The sequence below is a fragment of the Mytilus californianus genome, unplaced genomic scaffold (genome assembly GCF_021869535.1).
Source record: "Mytilus californianus isolate M0D057914Y unplaced genomic scaffold, xbMytCali1.0.p SCAF_37, whole genome shotgun sequence".
NCBI classification, from domain to species: Eukaryota; Metazoa; Mollusca; class Bivalvia; order Mytilida; family Mytilidae; genus Mytilus; species Mytilus californianus.
In genome coordinates, this window is record NW_026262687.1 from 2160631 (window position 1) to 2174605 (window position 13975).

Genomic DNA, 13975 nt, shown 5'->3' on the forward strand with positions numbered 1-13975 from the left:
GTCATTTCGTTGTACTGCTAATTGGAAATGTTGAAACCTTAGGTTAGACCTTTTGGTCTTTAGTGCCATAGCTTTTGACAGACATTTTGATTGAACTAGCTCTTCAAAAGTTTTCAAGTTGGCCAATTGCATCTGGTATAACTGAGGGTAGCTAGGTGAAAAAGCAAGTTCACTAATAAATTGAGAAACATTACCTTTCTCAGTGACTAAATTAAAAAGTAATTTTGTGTCATACACAGCATTATGAGATTAATACTGTTGACTAATAGTTTATCAACGAGAAAAGACTGGCTATACGATGACAAGCCAGGTGAAACGAGTTTAAACAAATTCAAAGAGTCTAAAAATGCAACAGTTCTTGCACATAGTTCACTGTACATATTCATAGATTTTAAGGTATGAAATAAAACATGGCAGTCAAATCGTTTTATATTATGTCCTACCAATACAGGTTTATCTGTGAAACTTGACAAATACAAATAAGTTAAAAATCAGTCATTCTTTCATGTTTATGCTTATAAACAACAGCATTACCATTGTAATACATTTTTTGTCCTACAATAGTGATTTTTGTTATTTCTGATGCTTCTCTTGAAATTTGTTGGTCTGGAAATATATATCGACTGAAGGAACTGTCTTTGATGCATGCAGCTATCTGGGTTATATCAGAATATATACCTGAAGTTAAACATTTTGTTTATTATTGTGCATCTAAACTGTAAAAGGTATTTCGAAAAAGCAATTAATTGTCAAAAAATTATAAACAGGACTAAGTCTTCTATCCCCCTCATTTGAACTTTCGTTGATGGTCTTATTGGCAATTATACCACATCTCCTTATTTCATATCTCTCTTCATTGAAATAACTAAAAAAAAAAAGTTTTGCTCCACTGGTCTGTAAATATTTTTCTAAAATTATCATCTTTGTATTTTATCTCACTTCCAAAATAAGGTAGATGCAAAGTGTAAATTGCTAAAAAAAATGAAAGAGTTATTGCCCCTTAAATGTATTGTTTCAGCAATTTTCAGTTTTTGGTTTTATTTCAACTAAAAGAAAAAAAGAACATTAGAATAATCATCAAAAGCAAGCTAAATTATCAAGGTGAGTCATTCATGATCCTCTTAATATACTTTATTCATAAGGCAGCCAAAATGCATTGACTTTAAAATTTGGCTTTACACAGTATATACAGACATTGATAATGTGTTTCTGTAGATATTGTTATATCTTTGATGTCATGAAAAAATCCAGTTCTTTCAATTTTAACATTATCCACTGAAATATTTTTTTATAATTGAGGTAACTCATTTCTGAAGTATAATTATGTATAACATACTTAAACCATTTGTCTTTAAATCAAAACAAACTATTGGTGCATCATCTATGTTGTAAAGGTTTCAGCTTCAGGAACTGCAGGTATTTCTTCTATGTCTATTGTTGCAAAATCTTCTAACCCTAATTAAAATAATATATACCAAGTCTTTGAAAGAAAATAATTTCAACTTTATAAAATATCAAAATCTACTAAAATTCATTAATATTTTGTGACTAAATTGTCCCAAAAATTACAATACTTCAGAAGTCTGGTAAATTTCATGATTACATCTTCATGTTAATTATATAACTTTAATGTCTGGCTGAAATCTCACGCATTTTCACAGTTGGTGATTAATTGCACAGTCACTTTATAATTTGAAAACTTTTTTGACCTGGGGACATAAAAATATATACATGAATATTACATATGCATGGACCTGATGGTGTTGCATTCTTCTATTTGGATATAATGATCAAATGTATCAAAGGTTATTTTATATATCCTAAGCCTTGTTTCTATTTTAAAGTATATATTGATGCTATGTTTCTATTATAATAATAATTATGTATATTGACCTCTTCAAAAGTAAAAAGCACATCATACTTTCTGTCAATATAAGAATTATTACCGATTGAACTGTGGTATGTTCTCCCTTCTTTGGCTTCAGCCACTGTTGTTTTTTGTAGGCGTTTCTTTTTGAGAACTTTATGTTGTTTTTTTCCCTGTTTGCTTTTTAATCTGTTTTTGTTGCCCTCTCTCTTCTTGTTTAATTTATTACCCCTGCTTAGGGTCTCATTTCCAGCTGATAGGCCTATAGATGTGTTTAACTGAAAAATCAATTCATTTAAAATCATGCAAGTCTTTATCATCTTTATAATAATTCCTTAAAAAAATCATATTTTGTATGCTTTTGTAATGAAAGTTGAAGGCATTTTGTAGTATGAATATTACATTTTGAGCAGCAATAATCAATCATTGAATAGAATTCGGCAAAATTGAGATTAATCTTGACCTGATGTAGAATAATCAGAATATTTACCCAGGAATCTTTAACAGTTGATATCATAATGTATTGGTTTTTTTGCTCATTTTTAAAGGCTGTAAAAGTAAGGGCTTTTCCAGAATTAATTTATGGGAAGGAGGACAGCACTTTTATTAAAATTTGATGGGTGGTGGTTATCTATGAAAGATTGCCTGAACATTTATATGAAATATCCAATTTAAAATGTATGCATGGTTGGGTCAAATAAAAAGTGCCTTCCTACCCCCCCTCATTTGCAATCATACCGTATTTTCTTATTTTTATATTTTTTTAGTTTATTTTTTTTAATAGAGAAGTATATATATATATATATATATATGAAGTGAGATTGCATTTATTACATGTTCATTGTGATTATTAAAGCCTTAATGTAAGTTGCTAATTTCTGTTCATTTGTCTTAATTGCAATTAAGTATAGGATGTTTATCAAATAATACCTCAGCAACATAATTATAACCCTCATTCTTTTGGAGTACGGCTGAGCTGACTCTGTAATTTAAAGATGCTGATGTGGAGAAATGTTTGGTTTTTAGAGCTTTGAGAGCAATTAAGTTATTAAAGCTTTCATTTGCCTGTGATGAGCCCAAGTTAGATAGCTTTTTAGACTGTGGAACCATTTTTTGAATAAACAGTTTCTCAAGATCTGATCTGTGTTCAGACGAACATAGGTCTTTTCCACGAGGAAGATTTGAATGGATATAGGAATCCTTGTCTTTAAGGTATCCACACCAAGTTTCATTGCAGTTATCATGTTCGCCAAATATGTGTTTTATTGATGCATGTAGGCTGTCCTCAATACCACTTGGATTACCTACATTCTGGTTGACAACGTATGTAAAGTTTTTAACAATTGCGTCACAAACCATTCCAGTTAACTCTTTGTGTTTTGGCTTTAGTTCATTTATCTTTGAAATAATGTTATGTTTGATATGATTTCTATCACTTATTTTTTCCATTTTTGAATTGGGCATTATTAATCGCTTGGCTCAGTCAAAACCTGTGGAATCATCATCTCCTACTACTTCTAATATATCCACTCCTTTTTCATCTAATTCCTTTAACATTTCGACTTCCATATCTGGTTCCATACCCTGAAATAGTTTTTAAAATAATGTGTATTCAGTAAACATTTAGATGATACCACAACCCCATATTTGATTATCAAAAGCCTTAAACTTTGCATTGACAAAATTTTTTGTAAAAATTCCTCAAAAATGAAAGCGTACAAGGTTTGATTAATTCAACAGTTGTATCTAACAATTCTAATAATCTGTCAATTATTTGAAATTGAAATGTTTTGGAAACACTAAAGAATGAATGGTCCTCACATTCACTTTCATCAACTAAACATTGAATATGCCAATTCAAAATTACAACTTATTTTCAAAGTAAATATTGAGGTGTTGTTTGTTTTCACAATGCAATGATGACGGGACGTATCATGAGATATCGTTGTCTGTCTGTTCTTCTGTTGTCAACATGTAGGACATTAACTCAAAAACGCTTTAACTAATTTGCATAAAACTTTGATGAATTGTTATATATATTGATGTGAGATCCCTTTGGTTTTTTATAAATTTTAGATTTTACATTTCCGAGTTATGGGGTTTTATTCATTAAAAAAGGGGTGATTTTCCAGTTTTGGACAATGACTCAAAAATGCTTTCAGCAATTCTCATGAAACTTTAGTGAATTGTTTATATCTATTGATGTAAGCTCCCTTTTGATTTTTATACATTAGAAATATGACATTGAGAAGTAATTGAACTTTCTCTTTGAAAAAGTGATGGGCGTATCATGTGCTCATGGCGCAGCTGTTTATTACCATTGTTATTGCTTTCATATGGTAAATACCTTTGCCGAACCACTCCAATTCTTTCTACACTTATGTTGTCGTGGTAAGACACCTCTGCCCTTTGCCCTTTCACAAATTCTACAGCTTGATATGCGAACCTTATGGTTTACAACTTTGCCTGTGGTTTTTCCAATCAGTGTTGAAACTTCTTCAAAATGCAACATATTGAAGTTTTATATCTAAATCACAATGTTCAAGCCAAGATTTGAAAAGAACAGGTTTATATTGAGCATATCAAAGAACCCCATATACTAAAATGTTGTTGCTCATGAAATGTACAAAACCGAAGAGTTATTGGTATTTTTTTGTTTTTTTCATTTAACAAATTGCAAATTTGTGGCTTTGTGACCATTTTGAAAAAATAATGTGAAAGTTTGGTTTAGTTTATATCTGTATATTATATTTGTTCAGCATCTACCAGTACCTTGTTTAAAGAAACTTTAAACCACAAAAAGAAGAATATCTGCTGTATTATTTTTATTAGATTTGAGATTTTTTACCTTGACTTGTTGAAAAATTTAATAAATGGTCAACTAATGAATGACGAAATCTAGAATGTAGCTTGATAAAAGATAGGAAAACACCTTAAGAGTTGTTTGTTATACTCTAAAGAAGGCTAAAATATCAACAATCAATACATTCTATAGAATAGAAGCAGTAAAGTTATAATTTTTGTATCAATTTTAATTGATATTTCTGCCTTTTTTGCAGAGTTATCTCCCGTTTTCAATGCAAATCTCCATAGGAATTTTAAATCATGATTTTTTAGTCTTCCTCAAGTAAGAATATATAAAACTTTTTGCTGTGTATATTTGGGATATAATGCCTGGACTAATGGGTATGACTATGCGGTATGGGCTTTGCTCATTGTTGAAGGCCGTACGGTGACCTATAGTTGTTATTTTCTGTGTCATTTTGGTCTCTTGTGGAGAGTTGTCTCATTGGCAATCATACCACATCTTTTTTTTATAATGGGGTATATTCCAAAAAGAAAGTAACTAATATTTAACAAGCAAAATGCATTTCTATAGATCCACCCCACCAGGTGATCACACTGAATGGACATGAAATAAGCACTGTCATTTTTACCTGATAAGCTGTAGTACGATCGGCCAGATCCTTTTTTCTGCCAGCATGTATCAGTACTTATGCATATTCCACTTCTACTGTCTGTTTGATCTTCTAATTTAATAGGAAAAAAATGCACATATAATATATATATATATATAGAAATAAGCAGTAATTATAGACCACTTCTGTAATCCACTTTGGTCTTGACTGTCCTTAACTAGTGTGATTAATTAATATCAATCTTGGTATAGTCTGTATAATTGATTCGAAAAATGCTCGTCCAGTCTTGACTCTGTCTCGACCTGTGTCTACAATCTTGATCTTCAAATTTAGTCTAGACTGGTCTGAATGAGCCTATCTAACTATATAATGAATTTTATATTAATTTTACAAAATTTCAGGTTATTTGGTTAGTTTGTTCATTGCTGTCAAATTAAAGGCTTTGATTAATAGGTAGAAAAAAATAGAATTTTCAGTTCTGAATAAATTAATATAGTGACCTTTAATTATAACTTTAAATTTTTCCAATTAACTTAGATTTTCATAAAACTTTGCAGCTATCTCAATGATATATTGATCTTACAGAATGCCATATTGTTTGGTAGCTTGGTGTATTGCTGTCAAATTAAAGGATTTCATTAATAGGTAAAAACAGCAAGAATTTTCAGTTTGGACTAAATTCTGATAGTCACATTTAAATTTTTATAAAACTTTTCTAAATCAACTTGGATTTTCATTAAACTATATAGCTATCTGAATTATATGATGATGTTATAGAATGCAAGGTTGTTTGGTAGTTTAGAGTGTAGCTATCAAATTTAAGGACTTAATTAATTGGTTAAAAAAAGCTAGAATTTTCAGTTTGGACTAAATTCTGATAGTCACCTTTAAATATTTTCATAACTTTTTCAAGTTATAATTCTGATTTTTCAACATCTTTAGCTATCTCAATTAAATATTGATCTTGCAAAATACCAGGTTATTTGGTAGTTTTCGCAACTTTTGTTTATTGCTGTCAAATTTTAAAATTTAATTTATAGGTATCTTTATGCATTTAGACCAAACTGAAAATTGTGACTTTTTTTTACCTATTAATTAAATCCTTAAATTTTATGGCAATCAACAAAATAGCCACATTACCTGCATTTTGTAAGATCAATATATAATTAAGATAGCTGTATAGTTTTATGAAAATCCAAGTTGATTTAGAAAAGTTAGAAAGAAAATTAAAGGTGACTATCTGATTTAAGTACAAACTGAAAATTCTTGCTTTTTTTTTTTGGTTGAGATTGTAGAGACTGAGTCCAGACTGGTTGAGCATTTGTCGAGACCATATTCAGACTATACCAATATTATCAAGTACTCATCAGGCTTATAAAGTAAAGTATAAGAAAATGTATATAAATACAAAATAGCCATAATTGTTATCAAACCTGTTGTGGAATTCAATATTTCCCTTTGCAAGTGTCTTTGTTGTGACATGATGGCCTGATTATCAAGAACACTGCCGGCTTCATTTTCTCTAATTTTCAAGGTCTTTGCATCTATGCAATGGACATTAAGTGATGACAAAAAGTTTCTGAGCTGAGTCTCGCCAATACCAGTATGTATCATTTCTGTATTGTTTATTAAAAGATGTTTAATAAAAATGAATTGTGAATACATCAAAAAAATTGGTTCAATGTGTATTTTTTAACATGTTTAATGAATGAAGTGTTTTTCACAAGGCCTTTCATCATCACTACAAATTCTGTAATTGAGGCTATCAGAATTGTTTTTTAATGTAATATGTATATGTGAAGCCTAGGTGGTCGAGTGGTCTAACGTGTTGGATATAGTGCAATACGATTTTGTGCCACAATATCTCAGTAGTATGAGTTTGAATCCCAGCGAGGGAAGAACAAAATAAATTTGCGAAAGCAAATTTACAGATCTAACATTGTTCGGCTGATGTTTAGATGAATTATATATTTATATACCAGTAGACAGATGGTGTTATAAATGTGTTTGATGCTATAATTTATATATTAAATCCAAGATATAATTAATGATTTTGTACATGATGTGCTTTTTTTTTCATTTTTCTCAATCAAGTAATTTTTTCTGTCAGTATTGTTCTTTTGTATTACTTTAATTGTTATTTTCTTATTATGTTGCCCCTTCAAAAGCGCCTTGTTTCTTCAATTTGAAATAAAGTATAATTTATATGTTATTCTTCTATACATGTACAGATGTACAGGGTTATGTTTTTCTTATATATTTTAAGATAGATATAGGAAGATGTGGTAGGAGTGCCAATGAGACAACTCTCCATCCAAGTAACAATTTAAATAAACTGCTTCGCTGAGCGCAGCTGGGTACGCTCGCAGAGGTCCAACCCTGAACAGTTGGGGCAAAAATGGACACAATATTCAAGCTTGATACAGGTCTGAATTTGGATTGTAATTAAATATTTGATATATTATAGGTTTCTGAATAAATGTAGTCAGAGAACTTGAAATTGGTTATATGAAAGATTTCTTGCTGTTGTGCAATACACTGTGCTGTTGCGCATTACTTAGTAAATCTGTAGTCAGACTATAAACAAATAAAATCTTATAACTCGGAAATGTAAAATCGAAAATTTATAAAAATCAAAAGGGAGCTTACAATATAGATATAAACAATTTACCAAAGTGTCATAAAAAATGCTGAAAGCATTTTTGAATTATTTTCTGAAAACTGAAAAATCCCCCTTTTCGTAATGAATAAAACCCCATAAATCGGAAACGTATGGTCTGAAATTTATAAAAAGCAAAAGGGAGCTCATGTCGATAGAAATAAACAATTCACCAAAGTTTCTTGCAAATTGGTAAAATTGTTTTTGAGTAATTGTCTGAAAACTGGAAAATCCCCCCTTTTTTAATGAATAAAACCCCAAAACTCGGAAACGGTAAATCAAAAATTTATAAAAAACGAAAGGGAGCTCACGTCAATAGATATAAACAATTCACCAAAGTTTCATGCAAATTGGTAAAAGCGTTTTTGAATAAATGTCTGACATGTTGACGACGGACGAACGGACAGACGGACTGACAGACTGTCAACTGTATACCATAATACGTACCGTAAACGGGCGTATAAAAAGTAAACCATTATAGGTCAAGGTACGGCCTTCAACACGGAGCCTTGGCTCACACAGAACAGCAAGCTATAAAGGACCCCAAAAATTACTAGTGTTAAACCATTCAAACGGGAAAATCAAAGGTCTAATCTATATAAAAACGAGAAACGAGAAACACGTATGAACTACATAAACAGACGACAAATAGTATGATACTAAACCCCTAACGGGAGGGATAGTGTTGATATTCATATGATGAAACATAATCTTTCAATCAGTTAAATTGAGGTCTGAGGCTGGCATGTCAGTAACAGCTGGTAGTCATTTGTTAATTTATGTATAATTGTCATTTTGTTTAGTTTCTTTTGTTACCTATTTTGACATCGGACTCAAGACTTCATTTAAACTGAGTTTTAATGTGCATATAGCCATGCTGTGTGTTTGTTTTTTCTACATTGGCTTGAGATCTCACAAAACATGTTTAACCCTGCCGCATTTTTGTGCCTGTCCCAAATCAGGAGCCTTTAGCCTTTGTTAGTCTTTTATGATTTTTAATTATAGTTCATATTTATATATTTCGGTCTTTCAGAGTTTACATGTACATGATGTAGCTATATTTATATAGTATGACGTCCTTATTCAATGAACTAGTACACATTTTTGTTACGAGACTAGCTGAAGCATGCCTCAGGGTGCAGGATTTTCTCATTGTTGAAGACCCATCGGTGGCTGTTTTCTGCTCTTTGGTCAGGTTGTTGTCTCCTTGACACATTCCCCATTTCCAGTCTCAATTTTACAACAAAGAAAATGTTATGCTATTTTATAAATAACAGATTTATGATGAGATGAACATAAAAGAAAGTCAACAGACACTACTATTTTTCCAGAGGACTAATAAAAATGTCAGGTGACATATGTGCGGTTGGGAAGGTTAGAAACTCTACATGAAAGAAACCTGTTGCAGCTTTCGTATTGGCATCAAAAATTCCAACACCATTCATTTCTCTCCCAAAGTGGACCTTGCCTAGTTTAATTCTGTTTAAGGTTTGACATGACCAGTGTTTACAAATAATGTACACTATGCCGGTCAGACCATAGCACCGGACTCCCTTTATTTTGCATCATGCAAATGTAAAGGTAAACTACATTCTCTGCAACCTTTTAGCTGGTTAGCCAATGTGTCCAGTTCGGTCACTAGTCTACAGTGACTTAACGGTACAAGATCAGGTGGTATATATGTTAAGTCATCATCCGTTAATGTGCTTGCTGTAATGTTCTCTGTTGGTGCTATGGGCTTACAAAATGTAGCATAGGAATGATCTGATACTCGGTTGTTGTTTTTATGTTTTTGCAGAACTCTATCTAGAATTAATTTTGTTATTTTTTTGACAGATTTTGTTTGTGAGAATTGCCCCTTGTGGTTTCTGATCGACGGCATAATTTCTTTAGAGCAGACTATTATTTATTGCAATTGTCGCATTGCGAAATTAACATCTTACCTCCATGGCCATTTTTTTCAAAGGGTGCTCTGTCACTTTCAAGTCCAGTTTCAGTGATGTTAATTTGTGAGCCGCTTAATAATACACCAAAATGATTCTCAATATGTATTATTCCTGAGAATCAAGTCAGTCATCTTAATAAGCGGTTCACTTGTTTCATATCTTCTCTTTTTTCTTGAGATTTTTTTCGACTACTCACCATTCACTTTTACCGGAAGTAAACATGCTACATTTCGTCATATAATAAGATAAATTAAACATATTCGTTTCATTGAATGATTGCAAAAAATATTATTCAAAGTAAGTTATCCGCTGAAAAAAATTGTTTACGAATGTTTTTTGTATTTATCAGGTTATCGTAAAAATATTTGTTTACGACAAGAGAATGCGTAACTTTCTGCGCAGAAGGCGCGAAAATTTAAACCCCCGAACTACCTTTACCAGGAAAACATAGCGAGGATAGGTTCAAATGAAACATTCCAAACAATGTACACCTGATAATAATTCAATGCACCAAAAATAGTGCCTTGTTGCTTTTAATATCCAAGAGAGACACTTACCCAAGAAAACTAAGTATTGACTAATGCACAATGAAAATGAGGTCAAGGTCAAATGAAACCTGCCAGACAGACATGTTAATTTTACAATTATTCCATACAACTAATAGAGTTGACCTAGTGTGTACAGCATTTGAAAAACAGACCAAAACAAAAACAATTAACATTGACCACTGAATCATGAGGTCAAGGTCAGAGGAAACCTGCCAGACTAACATGTACACCTTTCAATCATTCCATAAAATGCATATAGTTGACCTACAGCTTATGGTATCTGTATCTGAGAAACAGACTTAATAACATGACTTTAACATTAATCACTGAATCATGAAAAGAGGTAGAGGTCAGGTAAACTGTCTGTCAGAACCCATATACCAAATATATAGAGAATTAAACTAGAAGCAAAAGAGCCTGTGTCACTAACCTTGGTCTATGTGCATATCCAAAATTGTACAGGAAGTTCAGAGATTAAAGCTAAAAGCACAAAAAAAATGGTGAAAATCGTCATAAAGAGCAATAATTCGAATAAGGAGTTTTGGACAATTTCCTCCATTCCATATTTAATTGTAGATCTTGTCTTCCTGATAATTGTTTTCTAATTTAAGTTTCTATCTATCTATCATAATTTATAGGATATAAGACAAAAATATATACTAAATATATAGAGAATTAAACTAGAGGCTCCAAAGAGCCTGTGTCACTAACCTTGGTCTATGTGCATATCCAAAATTGTACAGGAAAATAGACTTCATGAAAAACAATCTGTTTTGTTATCTTGTATAGCTGATCATTAAGTCTGTTCACTTTCTCTCTATCTTGTTAAGTTTTTACTCAAAACACAAAAGACGGTTAAAAAAAAATCCTTATTTAAGGGCAATCACTCCTTAAAAGAGTGACAGCCTACTAACTATATCGGCAAAATTTGACTTGTTAGTATATCTTGACTTGTTGATCATTTTTGTGATTTAAAGTGTCTATTTATCTATTATAAGTTCGGAGATAAAAGCCAAAAGCACAAAAAAATGGTGAAAATCGTCATAAAGAGCAATAATTCGAATAAGGAGTTTTGGACAATTTCCTCCATTCCTGATTTAATTGAAGATCTTGTCTTCCTGATCATTTTTGCTAATTTAAGTTTCTATCTATCTATCATAACTTATAGGATATAAGACAAAAACACAAAAAATTGGTAAAAATCATCATCAAAGGCAACAACTCTAAGAAGGAATTGATTTGAACGTTTCAACCATTAGACTTATTATAGAACTTGTCTTGTTGATCATTTTTGCATTCTAAAGTTTATCTTTATCTATTTTAGATTACAAGATAATAGGCAAAAATGAAAAAAATGGTAAAATTAGTCTGACAGTTTTGACATATCAGGACAATTGGTAAAGCTCAATGTTCTGAACATTTTAGCGGCTGTCAAATTTTCTCTTTTTATAGCAGTTTCAAAATAACAGACAAAACTTGCATTTTACCCCTATGTTCTATTTTTAGCCATGTTGTCCATCTTGTTCGGCAGTGGGTTCACAAGACACATTTTTAATCAGATACCCTAATGATCATTGTGGCCAAGTTTGGTTAAATTTGGCATAGAAGTTTCAGAGAAGATTTTTGAAAAGGTTAGCAGACAATGTACAAATTGTTATTAAAGGGCAATAACTTGAATAAGGAGATAGATGTAGGAGGATTACCTCCATTCCATCTTAATTAAAGATCTTGTCTAGCTGATTATTTTTGTTATTTAAGTTTCTATCTATCTATTATAATTTTTAGGATAAAAGGCTTAAAGGCCAAAAAATTGGTAAAAATCATCATCAAAGGGCAATTACTCTAAGAAGTAGTTGACTGACTATTTTCACCATTTGACTTATTTGTAGAACTTGTCTTGCTGATCATTTTTTCTGATTTTATGTTTCTCTATATCATGTAAATCTATCATAGTTTTTCAAGACAGTAGGCAAAAATGAAAAAAAGATAAAAATTGTCATTTAAGGGCAATAACTCCTATTAAAAGTCGTCTTACAGTTTTGACATATATGGACAATTGGTAGAGTTTAACAATTTTGTAAGTTTTGCTACTGACATATTTCTCTATTGATAATAGTTTTCAAAATAATAGACAAAACTCACATTTTACCATTATGTTCTATTTTTAGCCATGTCGACCATCTTGCTTGGTAGGCGGGGTCATAGGACACATTTTTTACTAGATACTCCAATGATGATTGTGGCAAAGTTTGGATAAATTTGGCACAGTAGTTTCAGAGGAGAAGATGTTTGTAAAAGTTAATGGATGACGACAACGATGGACAGCGGACGCCAAGTGATGAGAAAAGCTTGAGCGGCCCATTTTTTTATCAAGCAGTTGCTGAACCATGAAAATTAGGTCCAGGACAATGGACATATGACCATGGTGACAGACAAGTACTTTGTAACATAAAACACCTACATTCAAGGTATGAAGCATCCATGTCTTCTTACCTTCTAAAGTATAAAGCTTTATACAAATAGTTTATGCCACTGCTGCCGGATAGCAATCCTTAAGTCTTGCATGTCACAGGCCTAGGGGAGACAAACTAGAGGCTCTTAAGACCCTGTGTTGCTCACATGTATCTACTGTGGTTTTGGAGGTCATGTAAAATCAGTTTGAAATCAAAATAAATAGTATTAGATACCCTAATACAGATTGAGGCCAAGTTTGGTTTAATTCGGCCCAGTAATTAAATCTAAAGCAGGTCATCCCATTGTAGTCTTAAAATATATATAGTTACTGAAGACCCCTTATCATTATTTTAATAGTTTTTGTGACCGATTAAAATTGTTTTTTTACAATTTTCCCATAGACTTCTATAGTAAACCCCTTTGTTCTATTTTCAGCCATGGTGGCCATCTTGGTTGGATTACAGGGTCATCCGATATATTTTTCAATCAAAATCCCATATTGAAAATTGTGGCTTAGTTAAATTCTATTTGGCCCAGTAGATTAAGTGGAGAAGATTTTTGTAAAAGATTACAAACATTTACGAAAAATTGAGAAAATTTACTTTAAAGGGCAATAACTCATGAAGGGGTCAATTGACAATTTTGATTATGTTGACTTATTTGTAGAGCTTACTTTGCTGAACATTTTTGCTGTTTACAGTTTATCTCTATCTAGTATAATATTCAAGATACCAGTAATGACCAAAAGCTGCAAAATTTCCTTAAAATTACAAATTCAGGGACAGCAACCCAATGACGGGTTGTCTGCTTCGTCTGAATATTTCAGAGCAGATAGATCTTAACATGATGAACATTTTTTCTTCATGTCAGATTTGCTCTTAATGCTTTAGTTTCAGAGATATTAGCCACTTATGTTGCTATGCATTGTCAAATATATCTTTAATATATATTTTGTTTATTTTGTCAAAATTTTATTTTTGATTTATTGTACATTTTGTAAATTCTTTTTATTTTTACATTTAAGCAACAAACAAAATATAGCTTTCTATTTTGGTAAAATTTCTAATTTTTCTAATTTTCTG

The 13975-nt window shown here is 31.4% G+C and overlaps 1 protein-coding gene and 1 long non-coding RNA gene across 2 annotated transcripts; both read right to left on the bottom strand.

Moving 5' to 3' along the window:
- Positions 1 to 311: 311 nt before the first annotated feature.
- LOC127736796 (uncharacterized) lies at positions 312 to 1978 on the bottom strand. The gene is made up of 3 exons (XR_007999181.1): positions 1947 to 1978; positions 1337 to 1455; positions 312 to 678 (listed from the first exon to the last, which is right to left on the bottom strand). It is a non-coding gene; the product is annotated as an uncharacterized LOC127736796 (long non-coding RNA).
- Positions 1979 to 3162: 1184 nt separating this feature from the next.
- Positions 3163 to 6841, bottom strand: LOC127736797 (uncharacterized). Its single transcript, XM_052247396.1, has 4 exons — positions 6720 to 6841; positions 5305 to 5397; positions 4215 to 4363; positions 3163 to 3451 (listed from the first exon to the last, which is right to left on the bottom strand). Exons 1-4 carry the CDS (start codon positions 6766 to 6768, stop codon positions 3347 to 3349), a joined length of 396 nt encoding a protein of 131 aa, XP_052103356.1. The 5' UTR covers positions 6769 to 6841; the 3' UTR covers positions 3163 to 3346.
- Between the last annotated feature and the right edge of the window lie 7134 nt (positions 6842 to 13975).